The sequence below is a fragment of the Acomys russatus genome, chromosome 25, assembly GCF_903995435.1.
Source record: "Acomys russatus chromosome 25, mAcoRus1.1, whole genome shotgun sequence".
In the NCBI taxonomy this organism is placed as follows: domain Eukaryota; kingdom Metazoa; phylum Chordata; class Mammalia; order Rodentia; family Muridae; genus Acomys; species Acomys russatus.
In genome coordinates, this window is record NC_067161.1 from 25,242,860 (window position 1) to 25,261,130 (window position 18,271).

At 41.1% G+C, this 18,271-nt stretch overlaps 1 protein-coding gene across 1 annotated transcript in view; it reads left to right on the plus strand.

Moving 5' to 3' along the window:
• Atp10b (ATPase phospholipid transporting 10B (putative)) overlaps positions 1-18,271 on the plus strand; it is a 97,650-nt gene that overhangs the window by 67,003 nt on the left and 12,376 nt on the right. The window contains exons 14-18 of the mRNA XM_051167629.1: positions 939-1,123; positions 6,033-6,354; positions 10,003-10,079; positions 11,581-11,706; positions 16,918-17,118. Coding sequence (XP_051023586.1) covers positions 939-1,123; positions 6,033-6,354; positions 10,003-10,079; positions 11,581-11,706; positions 16,918-17,118 — 911 coding nt within the window. The remainder of the gene's footprint in view (positions 1-938; positions 1,124-6,032; positions 6,355-10,002; positions 10,080-11,580; positions 11,707-16,917; positions 17,119-18,271) is intronic.

Here is an 18,271-nt window from a genome sequence, read left to right on the forward strand (position 1 = left end):
TGCCTTTCCCTCTGTCCCAGTTTCCTGGTAAGTGAAGACTTTCGTGGGACATGCCCCTTGGGCTAGTATGTAAATATAAGTGAGTATATACCATTTGATTCTTTCTGCTTCTGGGTTAACTCACTCATTATGATCATTTCTAGCTCAATCCATTTATCCACAAATTTTGGGAATTCCTTGTTTTTAATAGCTGAGTAGTATTCCATAGTGTATATGTACCACAGTTTCTTTAGCCACTCTTCTATTGAGGGACACTTAGGCTGTTTCCATGTTCTGGCTATTATGAATAAGGCTGCTATGAACATGGTTGAGCAAAGTTTCTTGTTGTGTGCTGGAGCATCTTCTGGGTATATTCCAAGGAGTGGAATAGCTGGGTCTTGAGGAAGCCCTATTCCCATTTTTCTGAGATAGCACCAGATAGATTTCCAAAGTGGCTGTACTAGTTTGCATTCCCACCAGCAATGAAGGAGTGTTCCTCTCTCCCCACATCCTCGCCAGCATGTGGTGTCGCTTGAGTTTTTGATCTTAGCCATTCTGATGGGTGTAAGATGGAATCTCAGAGTTGTTTTGATTTGCATTTCCCTGATGACTAAGGAGGTTGAGCATTTCTTTAAGTGTTTTTCAGCCATTTGATACTCCTCTGTTGAGAATTCTCTGTTTAGTTCCAAGCCCCATTTCTCAATTGGGTTATTCGGTTTGGTGGTGTTTAATTTCTTGAGTTCTTTATATATTTTGGATATTAGACCTAAGAATCATTTTCTCAATTGGCGTTTCCCTTTTCTCAAATGACTCTAGCCATTTGTCATTTGACATAATCTTAGCCAGCATACCAATCACCTTTATCTAGTTCATGGCCTTCCTGGCTATGTAATACTTTGGGAAAAGTAAGCAGGTATGCATTTGCTGTAACTGTGTTCCCATGTCTTTGGTCTTTCCAGGAGCCACTGGGATTGAAGATCGGCTTCAAGAAGGAGTTCCAGATACCATCGCTGCGCTGCGGGAGGCTGGAATCCAACTCTGGGTTTTGACAGGAGACAAACAGGAGACAGCGGTCAATATCGCATATTCCTGCAAACTGCTGGATCAGGCTGACACCGTGTACTCCATTAACACAGAGAATCAGGTCAGGCCAAAGAGGAATTGAATGTTGACATACACAGCACCTCCTCAGTCACTTCTGTGGACCTTGGATCTCAGAGGATCCAAGGAAGGGTCTGGAAGACACTCAGTCCAGTGTCCAATAACCCATCCACATACTTAGCTAACTGGCTGTTTTGACGTTGCTACTTATCAGAAAGTTTGGCTCTCCATACGTTACAGGTAAGGACATTTAAAGCCACCAGGCCTCAGTCTCTTGTCCAACAGCTTCCCCCTGCTAGTCTGCTAGTCTAGACACCAAGTCTAGAATTCTGCCCTCTTGCCAGGCTAGTTCAAATCACACATACCACACCCGTTTACTCAGTTGCCTGTGTCTTGCTGCCTAAGATGAACCCACCTATTGGAAGGCCCCACTTAAAGCGAAATTATTCGAAGTTCAAATTTTCAACACCAATTTACATGTCATGGAGCAGGATCTTAAAGGGCATGATATGTTCGGCTGTTATGTCATGATGAGGTGGGACAGAGGGAGAAAGGAACAAAGTCTAAAACCAGTAATTTCCTACCAGAGTAGATTGTGGTTTGGAAAGAGTGAGGAGCAGGAGAGCAATGTATGGAGTCTAACAAAGTATCTTCCCGGCTATTGTATGAGTTTGTATTAAGGAGGCAGCAAACAGAAGGTGAAGGGAAGAGTGTAGAAAAGTGAGTACTGAGATGTAGCCCTTGTCAAAAGGACCAGGGATGAGACTCAGCAGATGGACAAGGAGAACACTGTACCCAGAGTGTGGTGAGAGGAGGAAACCTGGCAACCTAGAATATACCATGGGAAAGGATGAGTGGAAAGGCAAGTGAATGGAAGCACCCAAAGAGGGAGAGAGAATGCTGGCCTCCCTACCCCAGGATAGAATAGAAGTTTGGTAAGGTTTATATTTAGTTTCTATATCATGAATAAAGATGGCTTTTTAGTATGAATTATATATGTTTGTGTATACACACACACACACACACACACACACACACACACACACACACACACACACACATATTGGGGATAGGTTCCAGTCTGTAAAGTATCTGTCTCAAAAGCATGAGAGCCTGGATTCAGTCTTCAAACCCATATAAGTGAGACAGGCCTGGCAGTGAATACCTATAATCCCAACTCTGGGGAGATGGAGACAGGAAAATCCCTGGGACTCACTGATAAGTTAAATGCTGATGAATTTTTAAAGGAAACTAATTATCTCTGAGTAGTGCTACATCTTTGTGGTCATCCTGTGCCTCCCCATACTCCTCTTCATGTACACTTGGACTATAAAACTCCTTTTCCTGTAGATAACTCTGAAGAGTGACTATCTGCAAATCTGTAGGACAACCAAACTAAGGAAAGTGGAGTGACTGGCTTTTGTTTGATGAGACGTATTCCTGTAGAAACCAGAAGGTGTTTATTCATTAACTAGTCATGTTCCTAAAGAACAGTTGGCCACACTCTAAGTCATTGTGGGTTTATTCACTGAATTCTTAACTCCATCACTGGCAACTCCTTCAAAGCTATCCAGGACCCTCTACGACATCAAAACACGCTTCTACATCCCAGGACACTAATCCTGTAAGGTTAGTCTTCCTCAGCCTTTTCCTTGAGGATAAGTAGTAGACACATAAATATGTTCAACCACAAAATAAGAAGACACATTCTAAATCTTAGATTTATGTAAGACTTAGTTTAATGTAATTACAAATACAATGGATATTTTTTTCCAAGGGTTTTAATTTGCCTAAGTAACTATAAACTTATTTAGGTCTACTATATCTTTTGTATATATCTTAAAGCAATAAGCAAGCTTTATGGGATCTGCCAAGATTTCTAGATTTCTTTTGTCCTCTTATCTATAAAACATATATTAAAAATACTTATTTTATATTATGTTCCCACCCTCAATGGATGAGGGATTCAACTTTTCAACATCCTCAGCTCTTTAAAAAATTCAAATATAGAGTTACTATAAAATCTAGTAATTTTTCTCCTTGAAATAATCCAAGAGAATTAGAAACAGGTGTTCAAACAAATGTATTATATGAACAGTCAAGGAAGCATAATTTATAATAACTAATAGGTAGAACTAACCAAATATTCAACAAAGAGCAATGGAATTTTTAAAAATATACAGAAATATTTAGCAAAAATGAGTACTCATATATACTATAACAGAAATAAATGAACATTGAAACTTTTATTTGTGCAACATGATAAAAAACAGAAAAGATAAGTTGAGTAGTATATAATTTTGTTTATAGGACCTATTTAAATTAAACAAGTCCAGAAAATTTTCCAAGAAAGCCCAAAGTAGTTCTCAAGCTAAGAGAAGAAATAATGGAGAATGATGGTTTGATAGACAATACTATATTTTCAATATGCTGTAATTTGCTGAAATACTATATTTTGAGTATGCTATAATTTCTTGAAATGATATTATTTATTAAATCACTTTGTTAAAGTGTTTTTAAAAATACATATTTTATGGGGTGCTGGAACGATTAAATAATATGACAGAGGGAGAGTACTTACCTAGTCCCTACATTTGTTAGCTATTGCTGCGTGACAAGTTATCCCCAAAGCTCAGCAGCTGAAACAGACCTTTATGATCCCATGAGTTAGAAACCTAGGGGCTTCTGAGCTGGGGCTTGTGGTCTCGGGGAGGTTACAGACTCCATTTCCAGAGTTCCAAGGCCAGATGACAATTCAACTAGCAAGGGTTTATGGGTAGGAAGGAACCCTGCTTCCAAGTACCCTATCCCCCGCACCAGCTGTTAACAGATCTCTGTTCACAACCCTCTAGGCTTTGCCACAGGCTGCTACACAACATGGCAGCTGGTTTCTCCTGAGGCAAGCAACTAGAGAGAGTGAGAATGAGCTCTGCAGTAAAAGCCAACATTATATAACATGCTTGCGAAGTTATCTTTTTTCTCGCTCTCTTCATTGGAAAGGAGTCATTAGGTCTACATCACTGTGACAGGAAGGAATGACTCCAGCACTGTTTACTGCAGGTTCCTGACAAAATGTTAAATGTCCAGTAACTAGAACTATTGTCATTAAAATTTGGAAGTAAGTGGCTTCAGGTTTAGCTGCAAACATCTTCATAGCTCCATTAGCTATGTGAGACAGTGCTGGAGGAATTTATATAACTGGAACCAAGCCCACCATCTAGCAAGAATCACTCCATTGTCTTTTAAATAAATGCTCTGTTAATACCTTATACCCCAGAACCAGTTCCTGTGGCCCCTTCAGGCTCTGTGCACATCCTACTGTCTAAAACAAGCAATTTAGCATCTCCTAAGGGAAGACTTGGGAAAATAAGCTGTATCTGCTTCTGGAACTACTCTAGTAATTGTTAGACAGAAACTAGCAGATCGGGCTGCCCCAGATCTGTCACTTTAGGAGTACCTTTACAAAATCGACCCAAATTCACATATTACCTCAACTATTTCTCTTACTGGCTTTATTTAAACCAACTCATTTGAATAATGTTTACTTTTAGAACGGATTTTTAGCATTTTGACTAATAAAGAAATATCATCTATTACGATAGATGAACTAATAGGGCTCAGAGGATGGCTCAAAGAATAAAGGACTTGTAGCACAAGCACTGGCATCAGAGTTCAGATCCCCAACACCACAGGTTAAGTGGGCATGGCGCATGCCAATAATCCCAGCACCTGGAAGGCTGAGACAGGGAATCTCCAGGGCAAGCTGCCTAGGTGGACTAGTGAGAGCCCCTGCCTTGGGAAAGTAGAGAATGAGCAAGGCAGGCACCCGGCATTCCTTTTGGCCTCCACATACACAAGAACATATTCACCAACTTATTCACCAACACACATGCAAGCATCCATGCTCAAATGTATGCATGCCACACTTGTAACTAGAAAATATAGTTTGTATAAGCACAACAAGCTATTAAAGTTATTTATACTATTATCTTCTGCTTTTCAAGCTTCATTAAAAAGTGATCTTTAAAAAAAATTTTTTTTTAAAGTGATCTTTACAAGGGTTGAATAGATAGCAGAACAATTAGTACCAAGATCTGATTTTATCACTGATCTAATTCAAAGTGTGAGAAAGGGACTACTAATTAAAAACAACTTCTCTCTGTATTTCAAAATAAGCATCATTTAAAAAATCATAAAAAACTGACATGAAAGTGTTACATCTTTAATCACAGTACTTGAAAAGGGAAACAGTGGGATCACAAGTTCAAGGCCAACCTGGGCTATATCAAAAGACCATCTCAAGGAAATAGAAACAAAAATCACAGTGAAGATTCTTTGAACCAGTAAGAGTTTCACACCCATGGTCAATTCAGACCAACATGAAAAACACTGCATGGAACAGTTCTTAAGACCTCTGTGGAATAGACCAATAGATAAACACGGGGTGGTGGTTTTCTTTTTAAGTTAGAAAGCCACATTTGAAGAAGTAACGATCCTGCCTCACTCCTATGTTGGGCTGACATTGAGTAAGTTACTAAGTTACTCATCGTTTCAATCTCTTCATCTCTAAATTAAGACCAGGAATACGAACAAAACTGTCCAAAGGGGCAACTGGGAACGGAGAGACCTGTAAGAGACAGAAAAACGAAATACTGTCGGTGTCTACCAACACATTAGTACTGATCTTTATCTTATCCCCACCTTAACTCAGTTGCCATCTTGCTGCGCAACTTTCTCTTCTATTCCTAATCACCTTCTCCTAATCTGGCCATTAGTGTCTCAAAATTAGTACAGTTTAATGCTGTTTCAAATACTGCAGGGAAATGTGCAATGGCCTTAGAGGAAAACCTCTAAATAACCTATATGATAGTTTTACAATTATCTTACTTAAAATAAGGGGAAACTTTACCGTGCAAGGTTGCTTACTAATACTGTTATATGACATGCTGCAGGAAACCTGCGAGTCCATCCTCAACTGTGCCTTGGAAGATGTAAAGAGGTTTCAAGAACCACAGCAGCCAACCCGAAGATTCTGTGGGCACTGCGTGCCATCTAAGATGCCATCTGCGAACTCGGGAGCTGAGCCTCCTGAAGTAGGACTGGTGATTGATGGGAAGACATTGAATGCCATTTTCCAGGGAAAGCTGGAAAATAAGTTCCTGGAGTTGACCCAGTACTGTCGCTCGGTCCTGTGTTGCCGCTCCACCCCACTCCAGAAGAGTATGACTGTCAAGCTGGTGCGAGACAAGCTGGGCGTCATGACTCTCTCCATAGGTATCTGTCATGCTGGGATGTGGGTGGGAGCTCAGCAGGGATGATCTGATCCGGGTCAGCTGTGAAAGCGAAGATGCTTAGAGAGAGGCTCATTGCCTTTGACAAAAACCACAGTCAGGATGTGGCCGTTAGGAGAAATAAAGCAGGGCCCACTAGAGTAGAACAATGATGAAAGCTCTTAGAACTGGCCAGTTAGCTAAAGAAAAGTCAGATCGTAGATGGGGGTCACTGCTACACAAGGGCCTTGAACTAAAACATGCATATAGGTTTTTTAAAAAATGTTTCTACCAGACATAGACAACCAAGAGAGCTTGACTCGAAGATATCACCCTGTACCCTTCCAACATTCTGAGGATAAAGGGCTGGTAGGAGTATTTTAAAATCTTAGGTTGTATCTTTTAATTTTGTATGCTAGACTCTAAATCCAAGGCCATCACAAAGCATATGTCTAACCTATTATAGTTGGCTGACGACAAATTTCTCAGAGAAGCATTGATTAATTATATCAAGCGCAAACAAAGAAATTTCTCACTGAGTACCTCCCAAGAACAAGAAGCCTGGTTTACAGGAATATTCACGATCTGGTCTCCACTAACTCTCCAATAGTGTTTTCTCATCATGGCTGCCTTCATTCCTTATCACTTGGTTCTTCGCATTCCATCCAAATTTAATGACTTGTCATTCTCTATGGGCCTTTGTCCTCACTCCCACTCTCCAAACCTTTGTACAAGCAAACTGCTCTGTAAAGCACTTCCACATCCATCTCTACCTGTCTTGCTCTATTATCCTTTCTGTGACCAACTCTGTAAAGAGTTCACAGGGACAGGGTCTGACTCATTCACTAGTGGATCTCATGATACCCACATTCCATACATATAGTAGACACAGCCACTCCCTCCTTATCCCTCAGCCCACACATATAACAACCAAGTCTCACTTTCTGCAATTCTGCAATTCCTTTGGGCCTAAGAGTAGATAATTATAGAAACCAACTTCCATGAGTTTAAATAACTATGACATATGATTATAATTTACTGTAATATATTATTAGTTGTTGTTAACCTTTTGGGGCATTATTTATTAATTAAAATGTATTATAATTGCATATGTATACAAAATAATCTATCGAGTTTATCACTTCCTGGTTTCAGGCATACACAGGGCACCCCAGGAGGTGGCCCTCACAGATAAAGTTAACTAAGTTATTCTACTTGGGGTCATCTCTGCAGTCAGTTCTAGCCACTCTTCTTTCTTCTCTGGTGTGTTAGAGATCTGAAAAATATTGTGTCCTTTCCCCTAGCCTTCATGTGCAATATAAAAACTGAATTTAAAAACTGGGAAGACCAGGCACAGAGGCATATGTCTATAATCCCAGCACTTGGGAGGTAGAGGCAGGAGGATCCAAAATTCAAAGTTATCCTCACCTACTCAGAGGACTCTAGGTCAGTCTGTGGTATATAACACCCTATCTCAGAAAAAAAAAAAAATGAAAGGAACAGATGCCCTAGCAACTACATCCCTACTTTACTACTGTGGATTGTCCTCTTCTATAACTCTGATACACAATAGGCAATAGGCCAGCACATATTCTCTGAGGTTAAAGATTGGCTTCACTCCCATAGCCACAGCAACAAAACCACCAGAGTGAGAAATAGCATGATTCCACAGCTCTGCTTCCCCTAGTCTGCCCACAGAAGAAGCTACAGCTTAGGTTTATTCTGCCTTTGAGAGGATTAAAATTATGGACTGCTGTGCTATCAAGAAAAGAATCATTATTATAATAACAAGGTCTACCAAGAAAGACAAATACTAGATTTTTTAATTGGCACATAAATTTATGGGGCATATTAGGAGTAACATTTTAAAGCTCAATATACTTGCTGCCAAATAATTGTGAAGAATTATTCTCTCTCCTCTCCAATTCCATATTTTCTACGATGAACAATGTAAACTTAATTACAGCTTATATATGAGAAGCTACCAGGAAAAAAAAAGTGGGCCCAAGAGGAGAATAGAGTCAACACTGTGTATAACAGGGGTTACCAAAACATAGCCAACAGGCTGAATCCAGCCTTCTATATATTTTTGTATGGAAGCTAATAATGTTTTTTTAAAGCATAAAATTTATAACTCCCAGCCTTTTAGCAACAACAATTATTTGACTGTGCTTTGTGGCTTAAAGAGCCTAAAATATTTATCTGATTCTTTAGAGTTTAGTTTGCTGAGCTCTGGCTTACAAGGTAAAGCGTTGAGGAAAGTTGGGCTCTGCACAGAGCTGTAGGTAGCTTCATAAATTAAATAAAACTTCACCACATTTCAATAGATATAAGATGTTAGCACTTTCTGTACTGTAGATAGTTTTTACTTCATCAGAGAATAGTATATTTGATAGTCCCGTGTGAGAGAATCTGTGTGTGTGTGTGTGTGTGTGTGTGTGTGTGTGTGTGTGTGTGTGATTTTCATGGTCTTATCTCCAGTTTCATGAAATCTCAGTTCACTCAATTTGACTAATATATTTCATTCAAAAAAAGTAAGCAAGTCTCATTTTTCTATATTCATACAGAAAACTGAATGCCATCCATCACTTTGGGAATTACTCAGTCTCTGACCATCTGGCTATTAATGTATCTTGGTGTGATAGTTGGTTCAAATCAAACTAAGATAGGGAAAGCTCTTAGGCCTTGTGTTAGTATTAGTCATTGTGATAAAATATCTGACATGAGCAGCTTCAAGTGAGGAACTGTTTATTTGGCTCAGGGTTTGGATAGTTTCAGTCCATTTCTGGCTACACTGTGTTCTCCAGAAGTTTGAGTCAGAGTATCATGTTTCACAATGTAGGGATGTGACTCTGTTGTATAGTCTCACTTAGTATTTGTTCTAGATCTAGCACACACACACACACACACACACACACACACACACACACACACACATCACACACATTCTTGGTGGAGGGAATGTGATGGAATAGAAGTCTCACCTCATAACCACCAAAAGCTGAGAGAGAGACAGGAAGAAGCCTGAGAGAAGACATCCTTCAAAACGCATGTCCCAAGTCACCCACTTCCTCCAGCCAGGCCCACCTCCTATCAGCTCCCAAGATTATAAGACCGTGAATGGATTGCTCTACTGATCAAGTTGAAGCCTTCATGACACAATCCTTCTTAGTGAGGAGATCCCCCAGGTGACGACCAATCCTTGAACACACAAGCATTTCAGGGGACATACTGCATCAAGTCCTTAATGGCCCCAGAATCAGCACAGAAAGACCCAAGTTACAGTACTACTGCATGCCTTCACCGGAGGGACAGCCTTCACCAAGTCTCAAAATCATTCAGAGCCTCAGTTCACTCCTCAGCAAAATCTATCCTAATATTTGCAAAGGCCTTTCTGTAAATTGTAAAGGACCACTCATGACATGTCCAATCACCATTGATGGGGGAGAAAAATAAGAAGTAGTCATTGAGAGATTTAATCCATAGTTCTGTATCCATAGTTAAAAACTAAAAAGAAACTGTTCAAGCCAAACACAGTAGCAGGGAAATCCTATTTAATGAAATGTTGCAAGGATTCAACTGTGCAAAAGGGATCACTCATCACCGAGCAGTTGGACCAGGTATAAAGACACTCTGACCTCTCTCCTTTCAGGTGATGGAGCAAATGATGTAAGCATGATTCAAGCAGCTGATGTTGGCATTGGAATATCTGGGCAGGAAGGCATGCAGGTACAGTGCCCTTTAACTCACTCTTTTTCTTCCCTGTATTCCTTTATCCTTACTGTGGATTTGAGTAATAAACCCCCCCACACACACACACACAGTGCCAAAGAAACCTTCCTTTGAGCTTCATAGAATTATTAACTGACAGTCTGGGGTCTTCCATGCTTCTGCATCCACTGTCGCCAGACTCCTACCACCCAGTCCTTCAAAAACAAAGGGACATTGAGGATATGCAGCTTTTTATAAAGGCAAGGGTACCCATAGCCTAAAGCTGCATAGCATATAAGCCTTTCTCTGACTCTACATATCTTTCTTGTGACCTCCATAAGGAGTGACAGACATAGGGATAGTTGAACATATTTTACTGCATCATAAATTGGTACAGTTTCATAGTATACCTAATTCCCTAAAATTTCAATTTGGAACAAGCATACTGAAGTGAGATATACTATTCTTTCCCATTAAAACAGCCCCCATTTTGTGATTTTTGAACCATCAATGTTCGTAGTCTTACCACCAGAGAAGCTATTGCTCTATATTTGTTGCTGAGAGTGAGAAAGGCAGCTGTAGTTCTCTGTTACCCTTTGGGTGTTTACCATATGCCAGCAATGTTATATACTTTATAACATACAGAAATTTAATAAAATATATATTATGGGTTATCATTCATTTTTGCAGATAGCAAAGCTGAGGCTCAGAGAGATGAATTCATCAGAAAAGTATACTAAGATTTCTAGCAAACACATCTAAACCTCATATTCTTAAGAGACCTATAGACTGTGTCTTTTTTTAATTTATTAATTCATTCATATTACATCTCAATTGTTATCCCATCCCATGTATCCTCTCATTCCTCCCTCCCACTTTCACCCTATTCCCCTCCCCTATGACTGTGACTGAGGGGGACCTCCTCCCCCAGAATATGATCCTATGGTATCAAGTCTCTTCTTGGTAGTCTGCTATCCTTCCTCTGAGTGCCATCAGGCCTCCCCATCAAGGGGACATTTTCAAATATGGAACACCATGTGAAAGTCATAGACTGTTTCTTATTATAAATAATCCCAATGATAAAATGCCCATCTTAGTGCCATATAAGGGAATTTCCCAACTAGCAGTGTCATCTGTAAATTATGCCAAGGGTCTTCTAGAGAGGCACCCAAGGGTGCTCAGAAGATTTGAGAGTCACCTGGTGAAAATCAGTTCTCTGTTTCATCCCTAGAACAGAAACTGCCACTGGGCTTTAATAAATGATTATTGGATAACTGGACAGAAATAAGGCCCTCTGCCCTCTGACCTGCCTTTCATGGAGTCTAATAAAGTGTCAACTTCCAGGAAAAGAGGGAGAGATATCAGACTCCCAAGAGGCACCCGAGGGTGACCACACGACAAGGGATCAGTCAGGCCCTGAATGCTGCAGACCTAGATTAAGGCACTGCCCTCTAGAGAGCTTCTTTGGGTGCATTGATAGTTGTAGGTAAAAACTGATGTCTTTCCTCTTCCCTCCCAGGCTGTCATGTCCAGTGACTTTGCCATTTCCCGCTTCAGCCACCTCAAGAAGCTGCTCCTTGTGCATGGTCACTGGTGTTACTCACGCCTGGCCAGGATGGTAGTGTACTACTTCTACAAGAACGTGGTAGGTACCACCCCCCCATGTAACCTGCCATACAGGCTTTGCAATCCTTGCAAGAGCTCTGCCTCCTCGCAATAATGGAACAAGCGCTTCTGCACAGGGGAATCAGTCGGGCTGACGTGGATTTGGCATCTCACTAACTGTACAACTTTGAATAGCACTCTTCATTTTTCCATAGGCTATAGTTTGCTCTTTAATTTTAATTTAATTTATTCATATTACATTTCAATTTTTATCCCATCCCTTGTATCCTCCTGTTCCTCCTTCCCTCACGCTTTCACCCTATTCCCCTCCCCTATGACTGTGACTGAGGGGGACCTCTTCCCCCTGTATATGATCATAGGGTATCAAGTCTCTTCTTGGTAGCCTGCTGTCCTTCCTGAGTGCCACCTGGCCTCCCCATCAAGGGGACATGGTCAAATAATTTTAAAACAGAAAGGAGGGGGCAATTGCTTGCTGTGATGTTGTCATAAGAATTGGCAATGCGGTATGGAAAGCACCTGGCACATAAGGACAGCATGAAGGCCTATGAATGTGGATCCTGGAGTCAAATCCATTAAGTCCCAGTGCAGACTCCCATATCTGTTAATGTCTCAAAACTTCTGTTTCTCCATCTACAAAATGCAGGCAGTACTAGTTCCTCTCTCACCTGTGCTCTGTGCTGGTCAGTTCTTCATCAGGGTGGCAGCATAACTGGGATAATCAACTTATAACAAGGAAAGGTTTATTTTGGCAAATTTTTCTGGAGGTTTCAGCCTGTAGTTGGCTGGATCGTTTATTATGGGTCTGTGGCCTGTGACATGCTGTACATCCTAAATGAAAGTTGGTTTCTCTCCTGATGAGGCCATGAAGCAAGTACCCCAAGCAAGGCCCCGAAGCAAACCCTAGCTGAAGCATTAAAGCCACCAAAGGCTCATATTTATAAGTCCATGTTTATCAGCGAATATAAGAAGACTTCAGAGCATAGCTGAACTAAGGGATGAAACAAGGGACTGAGTGTCCATCTCCTACTTCAACGATCTTTGATCCAAATAAAATTTGATTCCTTTTCCCTTAAGGAAAAAATGGACAATTAACACTGGGGTAATGAGAGACAAATATAGTAGACTATAAAATTATATCATTTTCCGCTTACTCCACAGTTTTAGTCTCCCACATTCAGAAGTGAGCCTCTCTGTCCAAAGTTCGCTGCCTATGCATATGTAAAAGAACAGCACAACAAAAAATTATGTAAATTCAATCAACTGGATGGCGATATTGTCTCAGCACTGTCTATGCAAACAAGTCATTCTATTTGACTCTGAAAATGAAAGACAGTTTACTTAGAATTCAAAATACCCTGTTTACTTTTTTTCTCTCTTGCATCCAAGGAATCATTCTTCTGAATCAGCACAGACTCTTCTCTACATTAAATCTGTGAAACAGAAAGAAACCATCGCCAGCTCAGCCACACTCTCAAAGCTCAAATGATATTTATTTGTAGCATGTTGCCAAGCTCAGAAGTGCACTGCTCATGCTTTATTATCTCTGAGCTGCAATTAGAGGGTGGGGAACTATGACTCCCACATCCAAAACCAATTCCACGGGGAACTAAAACCCTGCCTGCTCTGAAATTTGAACAATGAATTAATTACTGTAATGGAGCATCTAGGGAGGGACAGTGGGCACCCGATCTCAGCCACGTTGTCACGGGGTTCACTGTTCTCCCTCCCTGCAAAGACTAGAGGGTAGGAGGAAAAAAGACTCCGGGGGAAGAATATACTCTGTGATGTTAAATTTTCCAGATGAGTGTCAGGACAAAACAAAGATTAACTTCATTTAGTCAAATAACTATTGAATGTCTGCTGTGAAGTAGGCACCATGCTAGCTAGCCAGTGAGCATAGCAGAAAGACTGAGCCATGGAGACCCCCTTACCCTCACATGTTCTGTCCATATTGGGACAACAAACTTCTTCCAAAGAGACTTTGGAAGAGACTTCCAAAGATGCTTACTGCTTTGTTGGCCATGGGTATCTTAGATGAATCTTACTATGTAACCCAAAGATAGGACCAAGGACCAGGGAAGGCCAAGAGTGACTAAAGAGAAAGAACTTTGCAAATTCAGGTCATTGTTTCTTGCTCTCAACTAGGGTAAATGGAAGCTGAGCATCTTGGAGCCTCGTTTTTAAGACTGGAGCTAACAATATCATTGCTATAGTATAGATATTTATTAATACCATGCATTTAACGTTAGCAGTAACCTCGCGTGTGCTGAAGACTAATAGTAGTGGGCACTACACATCTAATGTCCTAGACACCAATCTGGTGAAGTGCTATAAAGGTGTATCTCACGAGTAATACATTCAGAAGTAAGGAACGGCTTGTAGTTAGTGTTAGAACTAATTATAGTGCATTTCAGGCCAGCTGGGCCTCCATACTGCTTAAATGGCACATTTAAGCAGACTCTCTTGTTCACCCCTCTGGGTTTTAAGACCATCAGGAAGATATCACGTGGTACCCTCATGAGGTCACCTTCCCCTTTGGTTTCCTGCTCAGGAGCTAACTTTTATTAATTTTTCAGTTTGCATCCACAGTAACAGGTTTCATCATAACCTCTTCATACAGCCATTGTACTTTGTTCTCATCCATTCACACACCCCCGACTCCATGCCAATCTCCACTTCCACGCCCCCAGCTGACCCCCTTTGTTACTCCCCGCTTCTTACTACATGTATTGCACTGTCCTACCCCAACCCCTTAAAATAGCCCCCCAATTCTTTCTAGTTTTGTGACCTAAGGACACACATATGTACATACATGTAGATGTACAACATGTTTTCCTTGCGCCTTCACCTACTTCCATTCCCTGGCTATCACGACTGGTTCAACCATAAACATAGCCATGAAGTATCTCTGTGTATCGAGTTCGAGTCTTTAACGTATACATCAAAGATACATATGGTATCACATGACAGTTACAGCTTCCGTTTTTTGAGGAACCCTCCATAGAGATTTCCATGGTAACTGCTCAAGTTAGGTTCCCTCCGGCTGCGAGTAAGGATTCCTCCTTCATCATCCTCCATCCATTTTCATTTACTTTCTTGCTGACATCAGCTTAGATGTGCATTTCATTGATAGCTAAGGATAGTGGGAACTTTTTCAAATATTTATTAGCAGTTTATACTTATTTTGAGAACTATCTTGTTGGTTAATTAACCCATTTATTGATTAGATTATTATAGGTATTTAATATTACTGCTATCTGTATATCCTGAGTATGAATCCCATTTCTGATGCACATTTGGCAGTCTTTCTTTCTGTATTACATAGACTGCATTTTCACCATGGTGATGTTTTTAAGAAGCTTTGCTGTGCAGAAGCTTCTTACTTTCATCTAATTCTCTTTGTCAACTTAGGGGATTATTGCCTGAACCACCAACGTCCCATTCAGAAAATCCTTTCCTATACCTACATCTTGTTTTCTCTCACAGAAGTTTCAAAGTTTTGGGTTTTACATTTAAGGTCTTTGACCTACTTTTGATTTACTTCCATACAAGATGAGATATATGAATCTGGTTTCTTTCTTCCACATGCAAATATCTAGTTTTCTTGGCACCATTTATTGAAGAGGTATATGTACACACACACATAAATGGAAATAAAAATGATTCTTTTATTAAAAAGACATTATTTTACTTTTCCTATAAAAATTAGACTGCTATTGCTGTAGGTTTATTTTTCAAGTGCCCTGTTCTATTTCATTGGTCTATATGTCTTTCCAGGCAGTGCCAATCTGTTTTTGTTACTATGGCAAGGTAAAAATCAAAATACTACTCAATATAGAGGAGGAGGGAGGAAGGAGACAAGGGGAGAGTAGAAAGGGAAATAAATAATAAGAATGCATAAATAAAAATTAGATGGGTATAAGTTAATACAATACAGTAAATAAAACTGATATTATAATATATTTTAATGGGTGTAGGTATCAGAGTAGCCTCTGTCTGGGCCCTCAAACTGGGAACTGCAAATGTGTGTGGAAGGGGTCAGTACAACCATGACCTCTCACCTGGCCTGAGGTGTATGTGCTCTCTAAATCTGAGCTGGAGCATGTCTGATGCTCCCCAGAGCTTTCTTCAGAGGTAGGCATGCCAGGCTGTCTGCTGGCCACATGTAGATTTGCATGTAGCTGCTTTAGCTGGAGAAGGGAGGGTCCCCTAGATTTATTGAGAAGCAACCAGAGCACAGAGGACCTGCTTTTGTTTTCTGGTTTTGTTTGTTTGTTTGTTTGTTTGTTTGATTTTTGTTTTGGAACTTCAAAGATTGGGGCTCTACAAAGCAGGTGGCTTCAGAACTTGATCTAAGCCCTGAGTTCAGACTCAGTTATCATCAAACCTCAGGGGACTTGTGAGTGGGTGAGAGTCTCCTTCTCTTTGTGCACTGCCCACCCTGAGCCAGCCCCCTTTCCCCCCCACCCCCCCCCCCGCTCAGCATCTGAGCCTTCTCTCCCCCAAGCCCTAAGGCAAGCCAGACTGAAGCCCCACGCTCTTTAGCTGTTCCCTACACTCAGGACCCCTGGGATATAGTTTAGTCTTTAACACTAAATTACCTCTCAACATGACACTCTGCTGCTGTCCTCTTAGTTACAGCACCACGAAACGGGACTTATCTCCCCTGCTAACCCATCTGCTGGACGAGTTCTCTGTCTCACCAAAGTCCACGGGGTTTGACTCTCATGAATGTTGTAGGCTTATCCTGAGAACCATGCCTAGCTTTCACCCGTCTCACTTTTTGTAAGTGGCGACTGACTCTCCTCCCTCCACCAGGCTGTGTCACCTGCTTCTCCTGTATCGTACACCTTTGTTCCTTTGACTTCCTTCATGGATTTCCTAAATTTTTTCTACAAAGTCTTTTTATTCTTCCTTTTAGTTTCTCCTTCACAGACTTACACAGAGATAATCTGTAGTCTGCCCATCTTGCCTGGAAGTCCACAGCTCAGCTTTCTATCAGCCCTTCCCCACTTTCTATTACCACTGAGGTAGTATTTGTATATTATGTGCCATGATGAATGACAAAATGGTGCTCAGAAAGATGGCATCATTTTCCCAAGGTCGCGGAGCTTGTAATTGATACACCCAGGGATGTAAAATCAGGCCTCTCTACTTCCCAAACCTGCACTCTTAGCCATCATAGGACATGCAGGAACATTACTCATGAAGGCATGCTCTCTGCCTACAGTGCTACGTCAACCTACTATTCTGGTACCAGTTCTTCTGTGGCTTCTCCGGCTCCACGATGATTGATTATTGGCAGATGATATTCTTCAATCTCTTCTTCACATCCTTGCCTCCCATCATCTTTGGAATCCTCGATAAAGATGTCTCTGCAGAAACACTCCTGGCATTGCCTGAGTTATACAAGAGTGGACAGAACTCCGAGGTGAGGGACACAGCTTCAGATGCTCTCTGACCTCTGACAGTTCCCTGCAGGTCAGAGAAAGAGTATTGGGCTACTAGTCAGGAACTCTACTGTCTAGCTACAATTCTGTCACTTACCTCCTGTGTGACTTTGGGTGATGCGGGCATGTTTCAAACTTGCTGCTAAGAATGTTAGATAAGACTAGCAAGTATATTTTAATGACATCTTAATTATGTCACATGTCAAATGCCATAGTGAAATGGGGTGCATATGGTACGATTCCACCCTTCCAGGATGTGAAGGGCAGCAACTAAACCTCCAAAACCAGTTACAAGTACATTATGTGTTCCTCTAACAAAACACCAAAGGCTGGGTAATACCACAAAAGATTTTATTTGGCTCATAGTTTTGATGCTAAAAGTCTGTCTACTCAGCCTTCTAGGTGAGGGTCTTCTGGGCTCCATCACAACATGGAGGTGGCAGCATGGTAGCAGCATGTGGGAGAAGGAGAGATCACATGGTGTGCCAGGAAGCTAGTGAGATTTGTAGGTCAGGATCATTTTAACAACCCATTCTCATGGGACCTAACTCACACTGTGAAATCGCCTTAATCCCATACAAAAAAGCACCCACCCTCAATCACCAAACTTCCTTCAACTAGACACCATGTCTTAACTGTCACCACACTGAGGGCCAAGCTTCCAACCCTATGACTAACAGCTAGTTTTCTTCTCATCAGTAAGACACTCAGTGAATGCTTCTATTTCACTCTAAGAAAGGCAGAATGAGATATCAAGTCTATACAGAGTCTAGAACTAGTTTTTTTCAAGTAAACTTAAAGCTTAGGAAGCCATCAAGAAGGTTTCTGTAAAGGCTATACTAAAGCTCGGAATGATTTAAAGAAATAACCCAAGTGGTGAGCCTAGCCAAGGCACAGATAAGGAGGCTGGACAGGAGAGATGGGAGCAAGATTGGCTGCCTCCAAGGGAGTTGTAAGAAGAGCTTTGCAATGCCTGAGAATACAGTGCATGCCTGGGCACCTGGTGTGAAGAAGAGCAAAGCCAGAGGTGGTCTTTTAGAGTCATTGGTTATTTTGGGGACAGCTAAAGAACCAAACCAAGCCCTAATCCAAAGTCAGAGGAGAAACCAATACAGCAGCCAAGATAAAGAATAT